This window comes from Bombina bombina, chromosome 4, assembly GCF_027579735.1.
Source record: "Bombina bombina isolate aBomBom1 chromosome 4, aBomBom1.pri, whole genome shotgun sequence".
In the NCBI taxonomy this organism is placed as follows: domain Eukaryota; kingdom Metazoa; phylum Chordata; class Amphibia; order Anura; family Bombinatoridae; genus Bombina; species Bombina bombina.
In genome coordinates this window covers 434,499,269-434,527,238 of record NC_069502.1, presented here as the reverse complement: position 1 = coordinate 434,527,238, position 27,970 = coordinate 434,499,269, and the positions used below count along the sequence as shown (strand labels likewise).

The 27,970-nt window shown below is 38.5% G+C and overlaps 1 protein-coding gene across 1 annotated transcript in view; it reads left to right on the top strand.

The window, feature by feature from the left end:
• LOC128657527 (receptor-transporting protein 3-like) overlaps positions 1-15,383 on the top strand; it is a 34,451-nt gene extending 19,068 nt beyond the window's left edge. Inside the window, exon 2 of the mRNA XM_053711901.1 lies at positions 14,873-15,383. Coding sequence (XP_053567876.1) covers positions 14,873-15,383 — 511 coding nt within the window. The remainder of the gene's footprint in view (positions 1-14,872) is intronic.
• The last annotated feature ends 12,587 nt before the right edge of the window (positions 15,384-27,970 follow it).

Genomic DNA, 27,970 nt, shown 5'->3' with positions numbered 1-27,970 from the left:
ATTAGTTTTTTTTATTTTGGGGTGTTTTTTTTTTTTTTAAACGGGGTATTAGAATAGGAATAATTTTTATTGTTTTGAATAATTTCGTTTGTTATTTTTTGTAATAGTAGCTTTTTTATTTTTTGTAATGGTAGGTTTTTTATTTTTGTAATGTTAGTTTTTTTTTGTAATGTTAGGTTTTAGTGTAAGGCAGCTTAGGTTTTACTTTTATTTGACAGGTAAGTTTGTATTTATTTTAACTAGTTAGTTAGTAAATAGTTAATAACTATTTACTAACTAGTCTACCTAGTTAAAATAAATACAAACTTACACCTAGATTACGAGTTTTGCGTTAGGAGGGGTGCGGTGCCAACGAGCAGTTTTCCCTCACCGCTCACTTGCAGACAGCGCTGGTATTACAGGTTTTTAGAAACCCGACATAAACCGCAAAAAAGTGAGCGAAGAGCAAAATTTTGCTCCACATCTCACCTCAATACCAGCGCTGCTTACATTAGCGGTGATCAGGTAAAGCGTGCTTGTGCACGATTTCCCCATAGGAATCAATGGGGGAGAGCCGGCTGAAAAAAAACCTAACACCTGCAAAAAAGCAGCGTTCACCTCCTAACGCAGCCCCATTGATTCCTATGGGGAAATACTTTTTATGTCTACACCTAACAACCTAACATGAACCCCAAGTCTAAATACCCCTAATCTTACACTTATTAACTCCTAATCTGCCACCCCCGACATCGATGACACCTACATTATATTATTAACCCCTAATCTGCTGCTCCGGACACCGCCGCCACCTACATTATACTTATGAACCCCTAATCTGCCGCCCCCAACACCGCCGAACCCTACATTATATTTATTAACCCCTAATCTGCCGCCCCCAATGTCGCCGCAACCTAACTACATTTATTAACCCCTAATTTGCCGCCCACAACGTCGCCACCACTATATTAAATGTATTAACCCCTAAACCTAAGTCTAACCTTAACCCTAACCCCCCCTAACTTAAATATAATTACAATAAATCTAAAAAAAATTACTACCATTACCTAAATAATTCCTATTTAAAACTAAATACTTACCTATAAAATAAACCCTAAGATAGCTACAATATAACTAATAGTTACATTGGCATCTATTTATCAAGCCGTCAACTTACCTGCATTCGACGGCACCAATACGCTCGCCTAAGATCGCCTAACATCGCTGCCACGGACCTGAATACACTCTCCAAAATTATCAAAAAAGCTGTCAAAAAGCCGCGCACCAAGTACGGTGCGATAAGCAGCGGACTGTTGTTAACTAACAGTCATCGATGTCGCTGCTCTTCGGCTATTTTACAGCTTTCTTGGTACCCTGTCACTAAACACCCACACTATACGATACAGTTTACCCCCTAAACCGCCGCTCCCGGAGCCCACCGCAACTAAATAAATTGTTTACCCCCTAAATCGCCGCTCCCGGAACCCACCCCTAATCTGCCCCCCCTATACCGCCGCAACTATATTAAATTTATCAACCCCAAATCTGCCCCCCCTACACCGCCGCCACTATATTAAATTTATTAACCCCTAATCTGCCCCCCCTACACCGCCGCCACTATATTCAATTTATTAACCCCTAATCTGCCCCCCCCACACCGCCGCCACTATATTAAATTTATTAACCCCTAATCTGCCCCCCCTACACCGCCGCCACTATATTAAATTTATTAACCCCTAAACCTAGGGGTCTAACCCTAACCCTAACACCCTCTAACTTAAATATAATTTAAATAAATCTAAATAAATATTCCTAGCATTAAATAAATTATTCCTATTTAAAACTAAATACTTACCTATAAAATAAACCCTAAGATATCCCTAAGATATCTACAATATAACTAATAGTTACATTGTAGCTATCTTAGGGTTTATTTTTATTTTACAGTCAATTTTGTATTTATTTTAACTAGGTTCAATAGTTATTAAATAGTTATTAACTATTTAATAACTTCCTAGTTAAAATAAATACAAATATACCTGTAAATAAAACCTAACCTAAGTTACAATTACACCTAACACTACACTATAATTAAATTAATTCCCTAAATTAACTACATTTAAATAAAATTAAAGATGGCGTCCATTCAGTTCCGATTGGCTGATAGAATTAAGGTAGGAAAAATCCTATTGGTTTATGCAGACAATAGAATTGAACTTCAATCCTATTGGCTGATCCAATCAGTCAATAGAATGCAAGCTCAATCCTATTGGCTGATTGGATCAGTCAATAGGATTGAAGTTCAATCCTATTGGCTGATTGCATCAACCAATAGGATTTTTCCTACCTTAATTCCGAATGGCTGATAGAATTCTATCAGCCAATCGGAATTGAAGGGACGCCATCTTGGATGACATCACTTAAAGGACCCGTCATTGTTGAAGAAGACTCCGGATGAAGAGGATGCTCCGCGTCGGATGTCTTGAAGATGTACCCGCTCCGCGCTGGATGGATGAAAATAGAAGATGCCGCCTGGATGAAGACTTCTGGCCGTCTGGAGGACCACTTCGCCCGGCTTCGTTGAGGACTTCGCCCCGGTTGGGTGAAGACGTCTCAAGGTAGGGTGATCTTCAAGGGGTTAGTGTTAGTTTTTGTTCAGTGGGGATTGGGTGGGTTTTAGAGTAGGGTTGGTTGGGTGGGTGGTGGGTTTTAATGTTGGGGGGTTGTAACTTTTTTTACAGGTAAAAGAGCTGATTACTTTGGGGCAATGCCCCGCAAAAGACCCTTTTAAGGGCTATTTGTAATTTAGTGTAGGGTAGGGCTTTTTTATTTTGGGGGGCTTTTTTATTTTGTTAGGGGGATTAGATTAGGTGTAATTAGTTTAAAAATCTTGTAATTATTTTATTATTTTCTGTAATTTAGTGTTTGTTTTTTATTGTACTTTAGATAATTTTATTTAATTTTATTTAATTGTAGTTAATTTAGGGAATTAATTTAATTATAGTGGTAGTGTTAGGTGTTATTGTAACTTAGGTTAGGTTTTATTTTACTGGTATATTTGTATTTATTTTTACTAGGTAGTTATTAAATAGTTAATAACTATTTAATAACTATTGTACCTAGTTAAAATAAATACAAAGTTGCCTGTAAAATAAAAATAACTATTAGTTATATTGAAGCTATCTTAGGGTTTATTTTACAGGTAAGTATTTAGTTTTAAATAGGAATAATTTATTTAATGCTAGGAATATTTATTTAGATTTATTTAAATTATATTTAAATTAGGGGGTGTTAGGGTTAGGGTTAGACTTAGGTTTAGGGGTTAATAAATTTAATATAGTGACGGCAGTGTAGGGGGGGCAGATTAGGGTTTAATAAATGTAATATAGTGGCGGCAGTGTAGGGGGCAGATTAGGGGTTAATACATTTAATATAGTGGCAGCGGTGTAGGGGGGACAGATTAGGGGTTAATAAGTATAATGTAGGTGGCAGCGGTGTAGGGGGGCAGATTAGGGGTTAATAAGTATAATGTAGGTGGCGCTGGGCTCTGGGAGTGGTGGTTTAGGGGTTAAACACTATGGGGGGTAGTTATCAACGTGTCAACTTTTCTGCCTTTTCCGGCCCAATACGCTCGCCTAAGCTCGCCTCACATCGCCGCCGCGGACCTGAAAAAATTCGCCTAAGTTATCAAGTAAAGCTGTCAAAAAGCCGCGGGGAGATGAGCAGCGGACTGTGAGAGTTATCACTCATCCGATCTCGCTGCTCTTCGGCTGTTTGACAGCTTTCTTGCTAGCCTGTCACTAAGCACTCACACTAACTACACTGTTCTACCCCCTATATCGGCGCCCCCGGAGCCCCCCGCAACTAAATAAAGTTACTAACCCCTAAACCGCCGCTCCTAGACCCCGCCGCAAGTCTTATAAATGTATTAACCCCTAAACCGCCGCTCCCGGACACAGCTGCCACCTACATTATACCTAGTAACCCCTATCCTGCCCCCCCTATACCGTCGCCCTCTATAATAAAATTATTTACCCCTATCCTGCTGATCCCGCACCTCGCCGCAAATAAATAAATAGTTTAACCCCTAAACCGCCGCTCCCTGAACCCGCCGCAACCTATATTAAATTTATTAACCCCTATCCTGCCCCCCCTACACCGTCGCCACCTATAATAAATTTATTAACCCCTATCCTGCCCCCCACTACACCGCCGCCACTGTAATAAAATTATTAACCCCTAAACCTAAGTCTAACCCTAACACCCCCTAACTTAAATATTAATTAAATAAATCTAAATAATATTTCTATTATTAACTAAGTTAATCCTATTTAAAACTAAATACTTACCTATAAAATAAACCCTAATATAGCTACAATATAAAAAAAAATAATTATATTGTAGCTATCTTAGGATTTATTTTTATTTTACAGGTACCTTTCAATTTATTTTAACTAGGTACAATAGCTATTAAATAGTTATTAACTATTTAATAGCTTACCTAGCTAAAATAAAGAGAAATGTACCTGTAAACTAAAAACTAACCTAAGTTACAATTACACCTAACACTACACTATACTTTAATAAATTATTCCTATTTAAAACTAAATACTTACCTGTAAAATAAACCCTAATATAGCTACAATATAATTAGCATTTATATTTATTTTACAGGTAACTTTGTATTTATTTTAGCTAGTTAGAATAGTTATTAAATAGTTATTACCTATTTAATAACTACCTAGCTAAAAGAAATACAAAATTACCTGTAAAATAAATCCTAACCTAAGTTACAATTAAACCTAACACTACACTATCATTACATTAATTAAATAAATTAACTACAAATAACTACAATTAAATACAATTACATAAACTAACTAAAGTACAAAAAATAAAAAAAGCTAAGTTACAAAAAATAAAAAAAATAAGTTACAAACATTTAAAAAAATATTACAACAATTTTAAGCTACTTACACCTAATCTAAGCCCCCTAATAAAATAACAAACCCCCCAAAATAAAAAAATGCCCTACCCTATTCTACATTAGGATAGGATTCGATCAGCCAATAGAATGCGAGCTCAATCTGATTGGCTGACTGGATCAGCCAATCGGATTGAACTTGAATCTGATTGGCTGATTCAATCAGCCAATCAGATTTTTCCTACCTTAATTCCGATTGGCTGATAGAATCCTATCAGCCAATCGGAATTGAAGGGACGCCATCTTGGATGACGTCCCCTAAAGGAGCCTTCATTCGTCGGTAGTCCGTCGGGAAAGAAGGTTGTTCCGCGTCGGCGGGATGAAGATTCAAGACCCGGCTTCGAAGATGACTTCGCCCGGATAGAAGACTTCTTCAGTGCCTCTTGGAAGATGACATCGCCCGGATGGAAGATTTCTTCAGCGCCGCTTGGAGGATCACTTCATCGGATGGAAGATTTCTTCAGCGCCCCTTGGATGATCACTTCTGCCGGTCCGGGTCTCCTCTTCAGTTCCATCGGTGGCTCGGCTGAGTGAAGACAACTAAAGGTAGGATGATCTTCAGGGGATTAGTGTTAGGTTTTTTTAAGGGGGGTTTGAGTTAGATTAGGGGTATGTGGGTGGTGGGTTTTAATGTTGGGGGGGGGGGGTTGTATTTTTCTTTTACAGGCAAAAGAGCTGAACTCTTTGGGGCATGCCCCCACAAAAGGCCCTTTTAAGGGCTGGTAAGGTAAACGAGCTTTGAACTTTTTTAATGTAGAATAGGGAAGGGCATTTTTTTATTTTGGCGGGGTTTGTTATTTTATTAGGGGGCTTAGATTAGGTGTAAGTAGCTTAAAATTGTTGTAATATTTTTTTAAATGTTTGTAACTTATTTTTTTTATTTTTTGTAACTTAGCTTTTTTTATTTTTTGTACTTTAGTTAGTTTATGTAATTGTATTTAATTGTAGTTATTTGTAGTTAATTTATTTAATTAATGTAATGATAGTGTAGTGTTAGGTTTAATTGTAACTTAGGTTAGGATTTATTTTACAGGTAATTTTGTATTTCTTTTAGCTAGGTAGTTATTAAATAGGTAATAACTATTTAATAACTATTCTAACTAGCTAAAATAAATACAAAGTTACCTGTAAAATAAATATAAATCCTAAGATAGCTACAATGTAATTATTAATTATATTGTAGCTATCTTAGGGTTTATTTTACAGGTAAGTATTTAGTTTTAAATAGGAATAATTTATTAAAGTATAGTGTAGTGTTAGGTGTAATTGTAACTTAGGTTAGTTTTTAGTTTACAGGTACATTTCTCTTTATTTTAGCTAGGTAAGCTATTAAATAGTTAATAACTATTTAATAGCTATTGTACCTAGTTAAAATAAATTGAAAGTTACCTGTAAAATAAAAATAAATCCTAAGATAGCTACAATATAATTATTATTTATATTGTAGCTATATTAGGGTTTATTTTAAAGGTAAGTATTTAGTTTTAAATAGGATTAATTTAGTTCATAATAGAAATATGATTCAGATTTATTTAATTAATATTTAAGTTAGGGGGGTGTTAGGGTTAGTGTTAGACTTAGGTTTGGGGGGGCAGGATAGGGGTTAATAAATGTATTATAGGTGGCGACGGTGTAGGGGGGCAGATTAGGGGTTAATAAATTTAATATAGGTTGCGGCAGGGTCAGGGAGCGGTGGTTTAGGGGTTAAACTATTTATTTATTTGCGGCGAGGTGCGGTATCGGCAGGATAGGGGTTAATAACTTTATTATAGAGGGCGGCGGTATAGGGGGGGCAGGATAAGGGGTTACTAGGTATCATGTAGGTGGCGGTGGGCTCCGGGAGCGGCGGTTTAGGGGTTAACATATTTAGTATAGCTTGCGGTGGGCTCCGGTAGCGGCAGTTTAGGGGTTAATCATTTTATTTAGTTGCGGCGGTGTAGGGGGGGCAGATTAGGGGTGTTTAGACTCGGGGTACATGTTAGGGTGGTAGGTGTAGACAGCTCCCATAGGAATGAATGGGATATCTGGCAGCAGCAAACTTGTACTTTCGCTATGGTCAGACTCCCATTGATTCCTATGGGATCCGCCGCCTCCAGGGTGGCGGTTTGAAAACCAGGTACACTGGGCCGTAAAAGTGCTGAGCGTACCTGCTAGTTTTTTGATAACTAGCAAAAGTAGTCAGATTGTGCGGCACTTGTGTGCGGAACATCTGGAGTGACGTAAGAATCGATCTGTGTCAGACTGAGTCCGGCGGATCGAAGTTTACGTCACAAAATTCTACTTTTGCCGGTCTCTAGCCTTTGATAACTAAGGCAAATCAGCCTCGCCACAAATACGCTGCGGAATTCCAGCGTATTTGAGGTTGACGGCTTGATAACTACCCCCCTATATTTAGTTGAGGTGGGCTCCGGGAGCAGCGGTTTAGGGGTTAATAAGTATAATGTAGGTGGCGGCGGTGTAGGGGGCAGCAGATTTGGGATGTTTAGACTCGGGGTACATGTTAGGGTGTTAGGTTAAAAGTTCACATAGGAATCAATGGGATATCAGGCAGCAGCGAACATGAGCTTTCGCTGCTTTCAGACTCCCATTGATTCCTAAGGCATCCGCCGCCTCCAGGGCGGCGGATTGAAAACAAGGTACGCTGGGCCGGAATAGTGCCGAGCGTACATGGTAGACTTTTGACTACTAAAACTTTTGACTACTAAAAGTAGTCAGATTGTGCCGAACTTGCGTTCGGAACATCTGTAATGACGTAAGCATCAATCTGTGTCGGACTGAGTCCGGCGGATCGTATGTTACGTCACTAAATTCTTCTTTTGCCGGTCTGTAGGGTTTGATAACTAAGGCGAATTAGGCTCGCCACAAATACGCTGCGGAATTCCAGCGTATTTGCGGTTGACAGCTTGATAAATAGATGCCATTGTATCTAGCTTAGGGTTTATTTTTATTTTACAGGCAACTTTGTATTTACTACAGTATGTACAATAGTTATTAAATAGTTATTAACTATTTAATAACTACCTTGTTAAAATAAAGACAAATTTACCTGTAAAATAAAACCTAACCTATGTTACAATTACACCTAACACTACAATATAATTAAATAAATTCCCTAAACTAAATACAATTAATTACAATTTAAAAAAAAATTATCTATAGTACGAAAAAAACAAACACTAAATTACAGAAAATATTAAAATAATTACAAGATTTTTAAACTAATTACACCTAATCTAATCCCCCTAACAAAATATAAAAAAAACCCAAAATAAAAAAGCCCTACCCTACACTAAATTACAAATAGCCCTTAAAAGGGCCTTTTGCGGGGCATTGCCCCAAAGTAATCAGCTCTTTTACCTGTAAAAAAAAAGTACCACCCACACTCACACAACCAACCCTACTCTAAAACCCACCCAATCCCCCCTTAAAAAACCTAACACTAACCCCTTGAAGATCACCCTACCGTGAGATGTCTTCACCCAACCGGGCAGAAGTGGTCCTCCATATGGGCAGAAGTCTTCATCCAAGCTGGACAGAAGAGGTCCTCCAGACGGGAAGAAGTCTTCATCCAGACAGCTTCTTCTATCTTCATCCATCCGGCACGGAGCGGGTCCATCTTCAAGACGCGGAAGAATCTTCTTCAAACGACGGCCGACTGAAGGATGAAGGTTCCTTTAAATGACGTCATCCAAGATGGCGTCCCTTCAATTCCTATTGGCTGATAGAATTCTATCAGCCAATCGGAATTAAGGTAGAAAAAATCCTATTGGCTGATGCAATGAGCCAATAGGATTGAGCTTGCATTCTATTGGCTGATCCAATCAGCCAATAGAATGCTAGCTCAATCCTACTGGCTGATTGGATCGGCCAATAGGATTGAACTTCAATCCTATTTGCTGATTGCATCAGCCAATAGGATTTTTTCTACCTTAATTCCGATTGGCTGATAGAATTCTATCAGCCAATCGGAATTGAAGGGACGCCATCTTGGATGACGTCATTTAAAGGAACCTTCATTCTTCAGTCGCCCATCGTTTGAAGAGGATGCTCCGTAATCTAGGTGTTATATTTGTATTTAGTTTTAAATAGGTATTATTTAGTTAATCATTGTAACTTTAATTTAGGTCTATTTTAATTATGTTAAAGTTAGGGGGTGTTAGGTTTAGGGTTAGGATTAGGGGTTAATGTAGTTTAATTTAGGTGTTTGCAATGTGGGAGCCGGTTGTTTAGGGGTTAATAGGTTTAGGTAGTGTTGGCGATGTGGGAGGGGTACAGTTTAGGAATTAATAGGTTTAGTTAGTGTCAGCGGTTTAGGGGTTAATACTTTATTTAGTGATTTAGTTAGTGTTGGCAATTTTTGGGAATGGCGGTTTAGGGGTTAATAGGTTTAGGTAGTGTTGGCAATGTGGGGGGTGCAATTTTGGGGATTAATAGGTTTAGTTAGTATTGGCAATGGGGGGGCGATGGTTTAGGGGTTAATAGGTTTAGGTAGTGTTAGCAATGTGGGGGTGCGGATTAGGAACTTCCACGAACGCCGTACCGCTCCAGGCCCTTAGCCGGTCTCTGACTCAACCGGAAGTATGTGGGAAGAAAGTAGCAGTGGAGCACTGGGGGTGCACGCCGCTATTAGCAGCCTGTTCCGCTGCTTGTAATGTAATGCAAAAAACGAAGGGTTGCGGCAGCATCAAGCAGAGTAACAAAAGTAAGTTAAAAATAAGATACTTTATTTCCAATATTTAAAAAGCCAGTTGGCAAAAATACAAAGGGTAGCAGGTGAATACCCTCCTTACATGTTTCGTGCCTGTACTTGGCACTTAATCATAGGAGTGAGGTATGTTAGTACAACCCCTGCTATTTAAAGGGGAAGTACCCAATCATGGCAAAGCTGTGGAAACACCTGTAAAAAATAAAACTGCTTGCCGTCACCCAGCACTTTCCACAAACAGAAAAATATATTACATTTGAAAAATATGTATAGAAAATTACTTTTTGAGATGTACAATGATATATAGTATATAAACACATATGAACCTACAATTTCAACATTATAATATTATAAATACATATTCAAAGTCCACACCTTCGGCAAAAATATGCTTATTATTTTGTAATAGATATATATAATAGATATACAGGTAAAAGAATAAAAACAAAAAATAGGAAAATGTACTCATACATATTTATGTATAGATATAGGTATATCCCACTGTGTGTTAACCCTAAGTGTGATATACAGAACTGGGTATAATATTTAAATGGCATGTAAATGCCTAATCAAGTATCTGGATAAGAAGTAAATTTCTATATGCACTATTGGTCAGTCATATATGTACTATTTGTTCCAATCTGTATATATTAACCAGGTAAAGACCTATTAATTTTCCTGCATAATAAATTAATCCAAATGAAATAGACAAAAAATATATGTAAATAATTATTCCACATAATAAGACATATCCCATTCCCTATATAAACCTTGAGGTGCTATTGTTTTTAATTTATATATCCAAAATAATTCACGTTTGAGCAACAATTTTTGCTTGTTGCCCCCTCCAGTGGAATTTTATCAATAAAGTGAACTGCTACCGCCGAATCTTTATTGTAGTTTTTGGTATCCCTAATGTGTTCCCTAATACGCGATCTGAGATCTCTGGTCGTTTGACCAATATATTGTAGGGAGCAAAGGGAACACTCTATTAGATAAACCACAAATTCAGTCCTACAATTAGCATAGAACTCCATATTGTATCTTTCGTGAGTTGCTGAACTAGTGAAAGTGTCACTTCTATTGATGACTTCACATGAAATGCAAGGTCTAGTGCCGCATTTGTATGTGCCCTTTTTCTTTATCCAATTGCTCCCCTGTTTTTTAGTTGTATTTACCATGCTGGGTACCAGTCTGGTGCCCAGAGTCGGGGGTTTCTTGGATACAAATTTACAGGCTTGGAAAATGTTACCCAAAGATTCATCTTCTTTTAATATGTGTAGGTGTTTCCTAAGAATAGCTATGATGTCATTAAATTGTTTGGAATACTTGGTAGTAAAAACAATTTTGTCCTTGCTGAAATCTTGATCTGATCTCTTTTTAGTAGTAATAACTTCACTTTGAGTCTTACATTTTATCTGCTCGAAAGATTCATTGAGAATCTTCATCGAATATCCTCTCTGCTTTAATCTATTTGTGAGACCAGTGCACTGTGAATTAAATTTCTCATTGGAGTTAGTATTTCTCCTCATTCTGATATACTGAGCTTTGGGGATTGATCTGCTTAAGTGTGGAGGATGACATGATTTGGCATGGAGTATGGTGTTTCCAGCCGTTGGTTTGCGATATGTATCCGTCAATATTGTACCTTTTTCTGGGTCACCTGTGAGTTCGAAATCTAAAAAACATATTTTGTATTGTTGTAGTTCACCTGTGAATCTCAAATTTAAATCGTTGGTGTTAAGATATTCTAAAAAGGTGCTTAATTCAAGTTTATCCTCCACTATAAATATGAGATCATCTATGAACCGCATATATTTAATAATATGCTTTGCAAATGGATTAGACAAAGTGTAAAGATATAGATCCTCCCACCACGCTACATACAGGTTGGCGAACGAGGGGGCAAATTTTGCCCCCATCGTTGTACCACAAACCTGCACATAATATTCATTATTAAACATAAAGAAATTATGTTTTAATAAAAATTCAATGATTTCACAAAAAAAATAGTTTGAATTCTAAAGAGTAGCGTGTCGCTGTGTCCAAAAAATACCTGATAGCTTTTAGTCCTAACGAATGGGGTATACTTGAGTAAAGAGAGGTGGCATCAATAGCCACCCATCTAAACTCCTTGTTCCATTCTACATACTCCAAGCAATTCAATAAGTGTGTTGAATCACGTAAATAGCTATTAAGGCTTTTAACTAAGGGCTGGAGTATAGAATCTACCCATTCAGACAATGGCTCATACATAGAGCCAATGCCTGAAATGATTGGTCTTCCTGGGGGAGAGGTCATGTTTTTATGCGTTTTAGGCACATGATGGAATATAGGCACTAATGGATGATCCGGTATCATGTATTTGACCTGTTCTTCAGTGAAGACATTAATAGCTACTCCTTGTTCAATTATTGTGTACAGTTTAGCCCTGAATATCTGTGATGGATTCCTATCCAGCTTTCTGTATGTTTTAGTATCGGACAATTGTCTGTAAGCTTCATTCAAGTAGTAGTCCTTGTCTAGGACCACTACGTTACCACCTTTGTCTGATGTTCTTATCACAATACTATCATTTTGTTGTAATTTATGTAACGCATTAAATTCTGCTTTTGTAAGGTTAGGTTTCCCAACAGTGCCCTTTGTTTTTATCTGCATCTCTAAATCTAACAAATCCTTCTGAACTCTCTTCTGGTACAGATTAATATATGGGCCCCTAAAGTTTGTAGGATAGAACTCAGACCGCCCCCTTCTGGGTACTAACATACCTCACTCCTATGATTAAGTGCCAAGTACAGGCACGAAACATGTAAGGAGGGTATTCACCTGCTACCCTTTGTATTTTTTGCCAACTGGCTTTTTAAATATTGGAAATAAAGTATCTTATTTTTAACTTACTTTTGTTACTCTGCTTGATGCTGTCGCAACCCTTCGTTTGGTGCGGATTAGGGGTTAATAGGTTTAGTTAGTGTCGGTGATGTCTGGAACGGCGGTTTAGGGGTTAATAACTTTATTTAGTGATTTAGTTAGTGTCGGCGATGTGGGGGGCAGCGGTTTAGGGGTTAATAGGTTTAGGTAGTGTTGGTGATGTGGGGGACAGTTTTTTAGGGGTTAATAGCTTTATTTAGTGGCGGCATGGGTGGCGGCGGCTTTACATAATTTTGTTTCGGCATTCGCCGGTACATTAGTTAAATTAAATTAAATAGATTTTTCAGATCCTTTGTTTTTTTCGGATCCATTCTTTATTCATATGCATTATACTATAACTTCAGAATAGAATAATGCATATGAAATAATAATGGATCCTAAAAAACGAAAAGATCCGAAAAAACGAAAGGAACCAAAACCGATTTAACGTAACTAATTTGCAGAAATTAATTTTTTTTTTTAAACTTTACTAAACTAATTTGCCGAAACAAAATTATTTTTTAACTAATTGAAAATGAAACAAAACAAACCAAATTTTTTAACGGTGCACATGTCTAAAACAAAACCCATAGGGTAGTTTTAACTGTGCTCACATACCTTTGGTTGTCTCTGCAACCTATATATAACATTTCTAATCAGAACCATAGTGGGTTCATTTAAACTTCACCAAATGATATCTCTTTTAGGGACATGTCAGTGGTGGGGGTGCTAGCATGGGTGTCAGCAGTAATTTTTTTAGGGGTAGCGACCATATTAAATTAAAAAAATCACAATCTCAATGCTGCTGCTTACTATCCCCAAACGTTTATGAAAAGGGAGAGGGGCTTAGTACCATATTTTGACAGAAGTGTGTAAACATTCCAGCATCTAGTCAAACCATAGTTGCTTGTTGGGCTATATTATAATAACTATTTTATTGACTTATTTGTATAGTACTCTTTTTTTGGAATGGGAAATTAAACACTTTGGTGTATATTAAACAAGCTGTCGTAAGACCGCTGCTCCTTAACTCATTCGCCACCTCGGGATGATTGACACCTCCTGCTAGCGGCTGATTGACTGATTGCGAATGTGCAGGGGGAGGCAATGCACAAGCATTTTACTAGAAATGCTTGTGTAATGTTAAATGCTGACAGTGTATGCTGTCAGCATTTAGCGATGTCGGGCAGACATGATCCACTACAGCGGATCATGACCGCCCAACACTTGATAAATCTACCCATTTCGCCAACATCGACATACGCTGTCGCCATTTAACATTGAACAAGCATTTCTAGTGAGCAATGCTGCCCCCCTGCACATTAATTAACTTAATAAATTAATTAATTTATATATTTCCCACTGCTATACAGCTTTACTTTGAACTTCCTTCTTTGTTTTACTACTAATGCAAATGAATAATATTTGTATTGCTCCAAATCCTAATAAAATACACTGATTAAAAAGTTGTCCCAAAAGAATGATAATGTAAGCAAATAATTTTTGCAAATGAAAATATATAAAAAATGCTTCTTATAATAAGCTAGATTGCAAGTGGCGTACTGTTGGTACCGTGGGACGTGATGAGCAATATCGCGCATGCGCTAAACATCGCGTGTATTACAAGTTTAAAAATAAACGGTGTGCTCACATAAAGTGTAAGAATTGAATAAAATGTGCATCAAATACATGAAAAATATTTTTAAATAAAGTATTACACTCATTTATACAATTGCTGGTAAAAAATATTCATATAAATAATAATAAAAAAAATGTTTTATAAGGGTTAAAGGTGTATGGTATATGAGTGTTTGACTGGAAAGGGCTATAATATATATAAAAGCTATATGTATCCAAATGTCTAAATGTGTGCATAAGTGTATATATATATATATATATATATATATGTATATATATATATATATATATATATATATATATGCATCTATGTATATACATGTGTATTTATGTGTTTATAAAAGTATATATGCATATACATACGCAAATACACATATAAACATATATACACATGTATACACACACATATATATATATATATACACACACTTTGGAATCCTTTCCAGTTAAATACTTTAACACTTGAAAAATCATTTTTAATTAATTTTAATATTTTATAATGAATTTTACTGTGTATTTCATACAAATATTTTACATTCCAATGCTCTTCACTTAGGGAACAAGCGAAAAAATCTGATAGCGCACCACTTGTAATCTGGCCCTATATTTGTAAGTCAAAAACTACTCATCAGAAATATTGTGGTCTGTGTTCTGTGTTCTAGGTTTACTTGCTCGACTTGCCCCCGATGGTGGTACTCAGCAGAAGTACATATCTTATTTTTCATAAAGCTGGACAAACACCACAGATTTGGCATTGTAAAAATGAGGCTCTTTAGACAGCAGTGTAAGCATTGCCACTCTGGAGTGATGGAAGATCCGGAGATAACTGTTGAGAACATGGAAAGGGTCATTCACAACCTGGTCAACAGAATTGAGGATAAAATCTATGGACAGTATGTTGGATACCAAGACAAGAAGTCTGTAGTCTATAGTGATACAATTGATGGCCCTCATGACCAGGCACACTGTGAGGCATGCAAGCAAAAAGTATGTCGATGGCAGCAGGCAATGAAAGTAAACTATGTGGCACAACCACCATATAACATTTTGCCAAGACCAGCTCCAGAAATTCATTTACCACAAAGAACTCTGCCAGTCCAGGAAGAACAACATATTGTTATTATTATAGTTTTTTTTGTTATATTATGTTTTGCATGGTTTTGCTCAAAGTAATGAAAAAAATCTGAAATATTATATTATGTTAATCACGGGCATAATTTAACTCTAATGATTTCTCATCTCAATCATTTAAAAACACTAATAATATGTTTGGATATTTTATAAAATAATTGGTAGATCATAACAACTTCAATCTGCAATTTTATTTATAAATAGACTACTTTATTCTCTATTTCATGAGTACAGACACGGGTACAGACATGGGTAAGGCACAGGCACGAGTACAGATATAGACACGGATAAGGGTACAGGCATGGGGACAGGTACAGGCATGGGTACAGGTACAGACACGGGTACGGGTACAGGCATGAGTACAGGTACAGACACGGGTATGGGTACAGGTACAGACATGGGCACATGTGCAGACATGGGTACATGTACAGATAAAGACATGGGTACAGGTACAGTCACAGGTACAGGCATGGGTATGGGTACAGACATGAGTACAGGTACAGACACGGTTAAAGGTACAGGCATGGGTACAGGTACAAACACAGGTACGGGTGCAGGCATGAGTACAGGTACAGACACGGACACATGTACAGACATGGGTACAGGTACAGACACGGGTACAGGTACAGACACGGACACATGTACAGACATAAGTACAGTCACAGGTACAGGCATGAGTACAGGTACAGACATGGGTACAGGTACAGACATGGGTACAGTCACAGGTACAGACATGGGTTCAGGTACGGGCACAGGTACAGGAACAGGCATGGGTACAGGTACAGACATGGGTACAGGTACAGTCACGGGTACAGGTACAAACACAGCACGCTAACAGCTATGGGGTGTAACGTGAACAGAACCTATATAGGTGATTTCTTTGATATATAACATATGATTACTCCTAGAAACAATAAACATTAAAATTAAAAATAGGTTGTATATATCTCCGATTTCATAAAAATATTTATTAAAAAATCAATATTGTAAGAATATAGACATATATATGACCGGTCATACCAAAAGACACATATGATATTTAAAAAGATAAAATTTGAAGAAATACAATTCAAAAAAGATGCTTGATAATATGTTAAAACGAATATTACCACAATGTTTTTCTAGCTATAAGTTAGGCTCAGCAGTTTACTGGCAATTTTAGCTCAACTGCGGTGATATTATAAACAAGAGAAACAGAGGCGATGTAAAAAAATGTATGTAACGGAGAGATCTGTCTCTAGTTACATGAAGTATCAATCACTTTGTCATAATTAGGATCCGACCTTATATTGGGCAAATAATATCTTTGCAGAGTTCCTTGAAAAGTCTCAATCGAATGATTGGTATGTTACTATTCCGTATCCAGATGTATGTGTATAGAAAAGTCACTTACATGACAGGTGAAGTGTGTATCAATCTACCACGCATACAGGTAGATTGATCCATCCTTCTCATGGTAAGGCACAGGTGTCCGTGCAGCTCCGTGCAGCTGGTGACGTCACACGTTACGCTGGTCTTCACAGAAAGTAGATCCGTCCTGTATCAAAGCCCTATACTCGGGTACAGGTACAGACACGGGTGCAGGTACAGACATAGGTACAGACATGGGTACAGGTACAGACATGGGTACAGGCACAGACATGGGTACAGACACAGGTGCAGGCACAGACATGGGTACAGGTACAGACATGGGTACAGGCACAGACATAAGTACAAGTACAGACACGGGTACAGGTACAGACACAGGTACAGACATAGGTACAGGTACAGACATGGGTGCAGTTACAGGCATGGGTACAGGCTTAGGTGGAGGCTCAGATAGTGGGTCTTGCAAGTGTGCTCCTTGTCAAAGGAAGTGCCGGTAGTATTTGCATCCATTGACGCGTGAAATTAACTCCATACTGCTCCTTTAAGAGCATTTGAGTTATTGCGGGTAATGCTAAACTGAATAGGCCAAGGATGAATGAAAACAGCAGTGGTCTGCGGCAATCCTCAGGATACTGGGTACAGGTAAGTTTCAGCCTCTTACACTTAATTATTACATTAGAAATTATATAGAATAAAATGACAATAAGATGAAATACAGCATTTTGCAATAACACAAGTGAAATGCTTCTAAAGTATAATATTATAGTATAGAAAGTATCATAATGAGCTGAAGATAAGAGAAATATTGATTTATGTAACTGCTTTATAAATATAATATATAAAAATATAGATATCAATTAGCAGGTTGTATATAAAATAACCAAGAACTATCAAAACTAAGTACTCCTTCACTATAAGAATCTGAAATATTAAACTGATAGCATACATAAGCACTGCATTGTAAGAAATGTTTTTAAACCAGTCAACACTCTCATTCTGTTAGCACTATTGACAAGGCTTAGCAAACTAAGAGCTGTTCAGGGATACATGCATTAAAAAGCTTGCTGGAATCCATGTTCCATCCAGGTTTCCTTTGCTGGGACCAGTGTTTCAGGTGCAGATAAATTTACCCATACTTTAGTATGATAGAGGCACTACAGTCTCTCTGGAGGTTGTCTAACAAGCACAATTTCAAAATAAAGATTACCAGCTCCAGAAATTCATTTACCACAAATAACTCTGCCAGTCCAGGAAGAACAACATATTGTTATTATTATAGTTGTTTTTGTTATATTATATTTTGCATGGTTTTGCTCAAAGTAATAAAAAAAATCTGAAATATTATGTTATGTTAATCACGGGCATAATTTAACTCTAATGATTTCTCATCTCAATCACTTAAAAACACTAATAATATGTTTGGATATTTTATAAAATAATTGGTAGATCATAACAACTTCAATCTGCAATTTTATTTATAAATAGACTACTTTATTCTCTATTTCATGAGTCCAGATTTATTTTGTAGGTCGACAAAAAAATATGTTTAAATAGTTTCCTCACTCAAAGGTTCCTTATGATCTTGGGCAGTGATTCCTAACACCTTGTGACAGCAGATCAATAGTTTAGAAGCCTCAAGAGCCACATATAAATGTATGACTATTAAAGAAATAAATGCAAATTTATTTCCAAAAAATGTCCAGCTGCACAGGGCCAGATTAAAGTAGAGTTGCAGTCTACCCTTTATCCCCTGTTTTACCCTCCAGATAGCTCTTTTGAGTTGTGGTCACCTTGCATGCCCACTAGAAGTTCCTAAAGTACATTTTTTAGTTACCAATTTTTCTTGACCCACAAAAACTATAGTACACATTGTTAGGTTGTTGTTTTATTGGGTACAGAGGGCTGCATCCCTGATCTTGGGTACTGATTCTTGTGCAATTAGCAATAGAAAGGAGAAGTTCAGTTAGATCATCCAAGAAAATACACAGTAGTGTACATAGATACTGGCAAGGCCACTGGTACAGGCAAATCCTCAGGTGTAGGCGAAGCCAAGGCAAGGATGCAAAAACAGGTAAGACTCGCTTGCTCCAGTACAAGCCCAGGTAGCACAGTTACTGGCTTGGGTACAGGCTCAGGTAGCACAGGTACAGACACAGTAAAGGCACAAGCATTGGTAAGGTACAGGCACGGGTAGAGGCACAGGCATGGGTACAGGTACAGACATTGGTACATGTACAGACACGGGTACAGACATGGGTAAGGCACAGGCACAAGTACAGATATAGACACGGATAAGGGTACAGGCATGGGGACAGGTACAGGCATGGGTACAGGTACAGACACGGGTACGGGCATGAGTACAGGTACAGACATGGGTATGGGTACAGGTACAGACATGGGTACAAGTACAGACATGGGCACATGCACAGACATGGGTACATGTACAGATAAAGACATGGGTACAGGTACAGTCACAAGTACAGACATGGGTACGGGTACAGACATGAGTACAGGTACAGGCACGGGTACAGGTACAGGCATGGGTACAGGTACAAACACGGGTACGGGTGCAGGCATGAGTACAGGTACAGACACGGACACATGTACAGACATGGGTACAGACATGGGTACAGACATGGGTACAGGTACAGACATGGGTACAGGTACAGACACGGTACAGGTACAGACACAGACACATGTACAGACATAGGTACAGTCACAGGTACAGGCATGAGTACAGGTACAGACATGGGTACAGTCACAGGTACAGACATGGGTACAGGTACAGACATGGGTACAGTCACAGATACAGACATGGGTACAGGTACAGGAACAGGCATGGGTACAGGTACAGACATGGGTACAGGTACAGTCACAGGTACATGTACAGACATAGGTACAGGTATAGTCACAGGTACATGTACAGAAAAAGGTACAGGTACATACATGGGTACAGGTACAGACACAGCTACAGACACAGACATGGGTACAGGCACAAACATGGGTACATGTACAGACACGGGTACAGGTACAGTCACAGGTACAGGCATGGGTACAGGTACAGACACAGGTAGAGGTACAGACACAGGTACAGGTACAGACATGGTTACAGGTACAGTCACGGGTACAGGCACAGTCACGGGCACAGGTACAGTCACGGGTACAGGTACAGTCACAGGCACATGTACAGACATGGGTGCAGGTACAGACATGGTTACAGATATAGACACAGGTACAGGCACAGACATGGGAACAGGTACAGACACGAGTACAGGTACAGACATGGGTACAGGCACAGACATGGGTGCAGGTACAGACATGGGTACAGGTACAGATATGGGTGCAGGTACAGACATGGGTACAGGTAGAGACATGGGTACAGGTACAGGTATGGGTGCAGGTACAGACATGGGTGCAGGTACAGACATGGATACAGGCACAGACATGATACAGGCACAGACATGATACAGGCACAGACATGGATACAGGCACAGACATGGATACAGGCACAGACATGGGTACAGGTACAGACACGGGTATAGGCACAGACACGGGTACATGTACACAATAACAAAGACAATGGTGCGCAAATCTATCCCCTGCATATACACTATTCTGCTCCCATAACGCAGAAAAGATGGGAAATAGTGAAAAATAGAATATGGTGTGTGTGTGCGCTAACAGCTATGGGGTGTAACGTGAACAGAACCTATATAGGTGATTTCTTTGATATATAACATATGATTACTCCTAGAAACAATAAACATTAAAATTAAAAATAGGTTGTATATATCTCCGATTTCATAAAAATATTTATTAAAAAATCAATATTGTAAGAATATAGACATATATATGACCGGTCATACCAAAAGACACATATGATATTTAAAAAGATAAAATTTGAAGAAATACAATTCAAAAAAGATGCTTGATAATATGTTAAAACGAATATTACCAAAATGTTTTTCTAGCTATAAGTTAGGCTCAGCAGTTTACTGGCAATTTTAGCTCAACTGCGGTGATATTATAAACAAGAGAAACAGAGGCGATGTAAAAAAATGTATGTAACGGAGAGACTACTATTCCGTATCCAGATGTATGTGTATAGAAAAGTCACTTATATGACAGGTGAAGTGTGTATCAATCTACCACGCATACAGGTAGATTGATCCATCCTTCTCATGGTAAGGCACAGGTGACCGTGCAGCTCCGTGCAGCTGGTGACGTCACACGTTACGCTGGTCTTCACAGAAAGTAGATCCGTCCTGTATCAAAGTCCTATACTCAGGTACAGGTAAAGACACGGGTGCAGGTACAGACATAAGTACAGACATGGGTACAGGTACAGACACAGGTGCAGGCACAGACATGGGTACAGGTATAGACATGGGTACAGGCACAGACATAAGTACAAGTACAGACACGGGTACAGGTACAGACATAGGTACAGGTACAGACATGGGTGCAGTTACAGGCATGGGTACAGGCTTAGGTGCAGGCTCAGATAGTGGGTCTTGCAAGTGTGCTCCTTGTCAAAGGAAGTGCCGGCAGTATTTGCACCCATTGACGCGTGAAATGAACTCCATACTGCTCCTTTAAGAGCGTTTGGGTTATTGCGGGTAGTGCTAAACTGAATAGGCCAAGGATGAATGAAAACAGTAGTGGTCTGCGGCAATCCTCAGGATACTGGGTACAGGTAAGTTTCAGCCTCTTACACTTAATTATTACATTAGAAATTATATAGAATAAAATGACAATAAGATGAAATACAGCATTTTGCAATAACACAAGTAAAATGCTTCTAAAGTATAATATTATAGTATAGAAAGTATTATAATGAGCTGAAGATAAGAGAAATATTGATTTATGTAACTGCTTTATAAATATAATATATAAAAATATAGATATCAATTAGCTATGCAGGTTGTATATAAAATAACCGAGAAATATCAAAACTAAGTACTCCTTCACTATAAGAATCTGAAATATTAAACTGATAGCATACATAAGCACTGCATTGTAAGAAATGTTTTCAAACCAGTCAACACTCTCATTCTGTTAGCACTATTGACAAGGCTTAGCAAACCAAGAGCTGTTCAGGGATACATGCATTAAAAAGCTTGCTGGAATCCATGTTCCATCCAGGTTTCCTTTGCTGGGACCAATGTTTCAGGTGCAGATAAATTTACCCATACTTTAGTATGATAGAGGCACTACAGTCTCTCTGGAGGTTGTCTAACAAGCACAATTTCAAAATAAAGATTACCATAAAATCTAACAGGAAATACAGGACATTCCAATCCATCAGAATTCAACCCACTAATAACAAGGTTTTCAAATGTACCTTGCATTGGAAAAATATTTCACAGAGGTATCACCATGCTTCAGAAAACTTCAGTTGTTTATGCAGCATTTATAAAAACTTCAAATTCATTAGGACTGACCATTTGAAAACCTAATTTATAGCAGCATAGTTTGCCTGTTTGCTTGGCTGTTTTGTTCATGTTAATTAACACAATAATATTGTAACGAACTAAGCATCCAGACTAAAAAGAAAAAGAAAAGGTCTGGGAGTAGGGTTGCCACCTCGGCCATGTTTTCCTGGACACTTATGAGTTGCACATGCTGCAGGGTATGCAGGGAGGAACATGAATAGTGCTGTCCAGGATCACTAATTAGGTGCTGACCAGGGGTGCAATTCATGTTCCCCTCTGCACACCCTGCAGCATGTTTAACTCATAAGTGTCCAGGAACACATGGCTGAGGTGGCAACCCTATCTGGGAGGAATTCTGCTCAAAAGGACTGCGTGGGGATTTGAACCTGTGGCTTTGTGCTAACTACACTGTTTGCTTATGTGTTGAGCCACAGTCAGTTCCAGCAGGTGTGAATTTCAAATACAGTAACATGAAACTTAAAAGATTTGTCAAATGTGTATTTGTCTAATTGTATTTTCACCTGTGCAAACATAGGTGCACTTAATTTTGAATATACTCAGACTCAATCCTGTGCAAAACCTCCCTATTTAAGGGTGGCTGTGCGGCTGCATATTGTCTTTACATTGATTCTGTTTTGTCACAAGCGAAGCCGGAACCTGTTTCCTGTACTTCAGTACATATTTGAAGGAAGACTTCACCTTTGCACCTGTTTACAAGTTTGTTTCCTGCCTTGTGCAATTCCTGCATTTGAGTTATTACCAGGAGAAAGACTTTACCTTTAAACCTGTTACCTGTTTACAAGGTTGTTTCCTGATTTGTGCAAATCCTGCACTTCAGTTATTACCAGTAGAAAGACTTTCCTTTTCTGCATCTCTGCTTACTTGTTTGTTCCTTTCCACTCCTGGGGCGCGATCCGATATAGATCGTAGTTTGCGGCGCAAGCGAGGGAACCCGTGTTGCCCGCAGTTTCAGCTCGCAACTTGAGCTATCCCATACACGGCGCCGTCAGATGCTAAAGTGCCGTAAGTCTCACAAACCAGCGATGTCCAGAAATCTGCGCAAGTACAAATTTCTGGCGTCGCCAGGGACTTACGGCACGTTAGACACTGCCGGCGCCTACAAAACCTGACTAAAGTCTAAATCACCCGCACTGTCTAACACGCCTCCCTAACATAGCCCGACACGTCTAACCCTCTATCCGCTATCCCCCCTCACTATCCTAACAATAAAATATGTATTAACCCCTAAACCTCCGCTCCCGGAGCCCGCCGCTACCTAATAAAGTTATTAACCCTTAAACCGCCGCCAGCTATATTAAATCTATAACCCCCTAAAGTTAGCCCCTAACACCGCCGCCATCTACCTTACCTACCCCCTAAAGTGAGCCCCTACCCTGCCGCTATCTATTTTAAAATAATTAACCCCTAATCTAATCCCCCTACCCCGCCGCCATCTATATTAAATTATTTAACCCCTAAAATACTAAACTATCCCTACCACTAAACCTAAGTCTAACCCTACAAATAGCCCTGAAAAGGGCTTTTTGCGTGGCATTGCCCCAAAGTAACAGCTCTTTTGCCAGCCCTTAAATGGGCTTTTTGCGGGGCATGCCCCAAAGAATTCAGCTCTTTTGCCAGCCCTTAAAAGGGCTTTTGGCGGGGCTTTGTCACAAAGTAAACTGCTCTTTTGCCTACAATCTACATCCCCCTACACCGCGGCCACCTATAATAAATGTATTAACCCCTAATCTAATCCCCCTACACCGCCGCCAGCTATATTAACTATATTAACCCTAATTATATTAGGGTTAATATAGTTAATATAGTTATTATATTATATATATTAACTATATTAACCCTAATTATATTAGGGTTAATATAGTTAATATCGTTATTATATTATATATATATTAAGTATAATAACCCTATCTAACTCTAACATCCTAACTAAACTCTTATTAAAATAAATCTAATATTAATATTATAAACTAAAATATTCCTATTTAAATCTAAATACTTACCTATAAAATAAACTCTAAGATAGCTACAATGTAATTAATAATTACATTGTAGCTATGTTAGGGTTTATATTTATTTTACAGGTAAATTGTTAATTATTTTAACTAGGTATAATAGCTATTAAATAGTTATGAACTATTTAATAGCTACCTAGTTAAAATAATTACCCAATTACCTGTAAAATAAATCCTAACCTAAGTTACAAATACACCTACACTATCAATAAATTAAATAAACTACAAATATCTATCTAAAAATACAATGAAATAAACTAAACTAAATTACAAAAAAACCCCCACTAAATTACAAAAAATAAAAAAAAGATTACAAGATTTTTAAGCTAATTACACCTATTCTAAGCCCCCTAATAAAATAATAAAGCCCCCCAAAATAAAAAAAACTCCCTACCCTATTCTAAATTAAAAAAAGTTCAAAGCTCTTTTACCTTACCAGCCCTTAAAAGGGCCTTTTGTGGGGGCATGCCCCAAAGAAAACTGCTCTTTTGCCTGAAAAAAAAACACAATACCACCCCCAACATTACAACCCACCACCCACATACCCCTAATCTTACCCAAACCCCCCTTAAATAAACCTAACACTACCCCTCTGAAGATCTCCCTACCTTGTATTCACCCAGCCGGGCCGAACTCCTCATCCGATCCGGGCGATGTCTTCCAGCAAGCGGCAGTGAAGTCTTCTTCCATCCGGGCGATGTCTTCTTCCATCCGGGCGATGTCTTCAAGCAAGCGGCAGAGAGTCTTCTTCCATCGGCGATGTCTTCAAGCAAATCGGCATCTTCAATCTTCTTCCTTCGCTCCTCCGCCGCGGAGCATCCATCCGGCACGACGACTTCCCGACGAATGAGGTTCCTTTAAATGACGTCATCCAAGATGGCGTCCGTAGAATTCCGATTGGCTGATAGGATTCTATCAGCCAATCGGAATTAAGGTAGAAAAATCTGATTGGCTGATTGAATTAGCCAATCAGATTCAAGTTCAATCCGATTGGCTGAACCTGTAAAATAAACCCTAAGATAGCTACAATGTAATTAATAATTACATTGTAGCTATTTTAGGATTTATATTTATTTTACAGGTAACTTTGTATTTATTTTAGCTAGTTAGAATAGTTATTAAATAGTTATTAACTATTTAATAACTACCTAGCTAAAAGAAATACAAAATTACCTGTAAAATAAATCCTAACCTAAGTTACAAATACACCTACACTATCAATAAATTAAATAAACTACAAATATCTATCTAAAAATACAATGAAATAAACTAAACTAAATTACAAAAAACCCCCCACTAAATTACAAAAAATAAAAAAAAGATTACAAGATTTTTAAGCTAATTACACCTATTCTAAGCCCCCTAATAAAATAATAAAGCCCCCCAAAATAAAAAAAACTCCCTACCCTATTCTAAATTAAAAAAAGTTCAAAGCTCTTTTACCTTACCAGCCCTTAAAAGGGCCTTTTGTGGGGGCATGCCCCAAAGAAAACTGCTCTTTTGCCTGAAAAAAAAACACAATACCACCCCCAACATTACAACCCACCACCCACATACCCCTAATCTTACCCAAACCCCCCTTAAATAAACCTAACACTACCCCTCTGAAGATCTCCCTACCTTGTATTCACCCAGCCGGGCCGAACTCCTCATCCGATCCGGGCGATGTCTTCCAGCAAGCGGCAGTGAAGTCTTCTTCCATCCGGGCGATGTCTTCAAGCAAGCGGCAGAGAGTCTTCTTCCATCGGCGATGTCTTCAAGCAAATCGGCATCTTCAATCTTCTTCCTTCGCTCCTCCGCCGCGGAGCATCCATCCGGCACGACGACTTCCCGACGAATGAGGTTCCTTTAAATGACGTCATCCAAGATGGCGTCCGTAGAATTCCGATTGGCTGATAGGATTCTATCAGCCAATCGGAATTAAGGTAGAAAAATCTGATTGGCTGATTGAATTAGCCAATCAGATTCAAGTTCAATCCGATTGGCTGAACCTGTAAAATAAACCCTAAGATAGCTACAATGTAATTAATAATTACATTGTAGCTATTTTAGGATTTATATTTATTTTACAGGTAACTTTGTATTTATTTTAGCTAGTTAGAATAGTTATTAAATAGTTATTAACTATTTAATAACTACCTAGCTAAAAGAAATACAAAATTACCTGTAAAATAAATCCTAACCTAAGTTACAATTAAACCTAACACTACACTATCATTAAATTAATTAAACATATTACCTACAAATAACTACAATTAAATTCAATTAAATAAACTAACTAAAGTACAAAAAATAAAAAAAGCTAAGTTACAAAAAATAAAAAAAATAATTTTAAGCTACTTACACCTAATCTAAGCCCCCTAATAAAATAGCAAAGCCCCCCAAAATAAAAAAATGCCCTACCCTATTCTACATTAAAAAGTTACCAGCTCTATTACCTTACCAGCCCTTAAAAGGGCCTTTTGCGGGGCATGCCCCAAAGAAAACAGCTCTTTTGCCTGTAAAATAAAAATACAACCCCCCCAACATTAAAACCCACCACCCACATACCCCTACTCTAACCCAAACCCCCCCTTAAATAAACCTAACACTACCCCCCTGAAGATCATCCTACCTTTAGCCGTCTTCAGCCAGCCAACCCACCGATGGAACTGAAGAAGAGATCCGGAGCGGCAGAAGTCATCATCCAAGGGGCGCTGAAGAAGTCTTCCATCCGATTGAAGTCATCATCCAAGGGGCGCTGATGAAGTCTTCCATCCGATTGAAGTCATCATCCAAGGGGCGCTGAAGAAGTCTTCCATCCGATTGAAGTCTTCATCCAAGCAGCGTCTTCAATCTTCATCCATCTGGAGTGGAGCGGAGCCATCTTCAGACGAGCCAATGCGGAGCCATCCTCTTCTTCCCGACGACTAACGACGAATGACGGTACCTTTAAGTGACGTTATCCAAGATGGCGTCCCTACAATTCAGATTGGGTGTAGGATTCTATCAGCCAATCGGAATTAAGGTAGGAAAAATCTGATTGGCTGATTGAATCAGCCAATCAGATTGAAGTTCAATCCGATTGGCTGATCCAATCAGCCAATCAGATTGAGCTCACATTCTATTGGCTGATCGGAACAGCCAATAGAATGCAAGCTCAATCTGATTGGCTGATTGGATCAGCCAATCGGATTGAACTTCAATCTGATTGGCTGATTCAATCAGCCAATCAGATTTTTCCTACCTTAATTCCGATTGGCTGATAGAATCCTATCAGCCAATCGGAATTGAAGGGACGCCATCTTGGATGACGTCACTTAAAGGTACCGTCATTCGTCGTCGGGAAGAAGAGGATGGCTCCGCGTCGGCTCGTCTGAAGATGGCTTCGCTCCGCTCCAGATGGATGAAGATTGAAGACGCCGCTTGGATGAAGACTTCAATCGGATGGAAGACTTCTTCAGCGCTCCTTGGATGATGACTTCAATCGGATGGAAGACTTCTTCAGCGCCCCTTGGATGATGACTTCTGGCGCTCCGGATCTCTTCTTCAGTTCCATCGGTGGGTCGGCTGGCTGAAGACGGCTAAAGGTAGGATGATCTTCAGGGGGGTAGTGTTAGGTTTATTTAAGGGGGTTTGGGTTAGAGTAGGGGTATGTGGGTGGTGGGTTTTAATGTTGGGGGGGGTTATTTTTATTTTACAGGCAAAATAGCTGTTTTCTTTGAGGCATGCCCCGCAAAAGGCCCTTTTAAGGGCTGGTAAGGTAATAGAGCTGGTAACTTTTTAATGTAGAATAGGGTAGGGCATTTTTTTT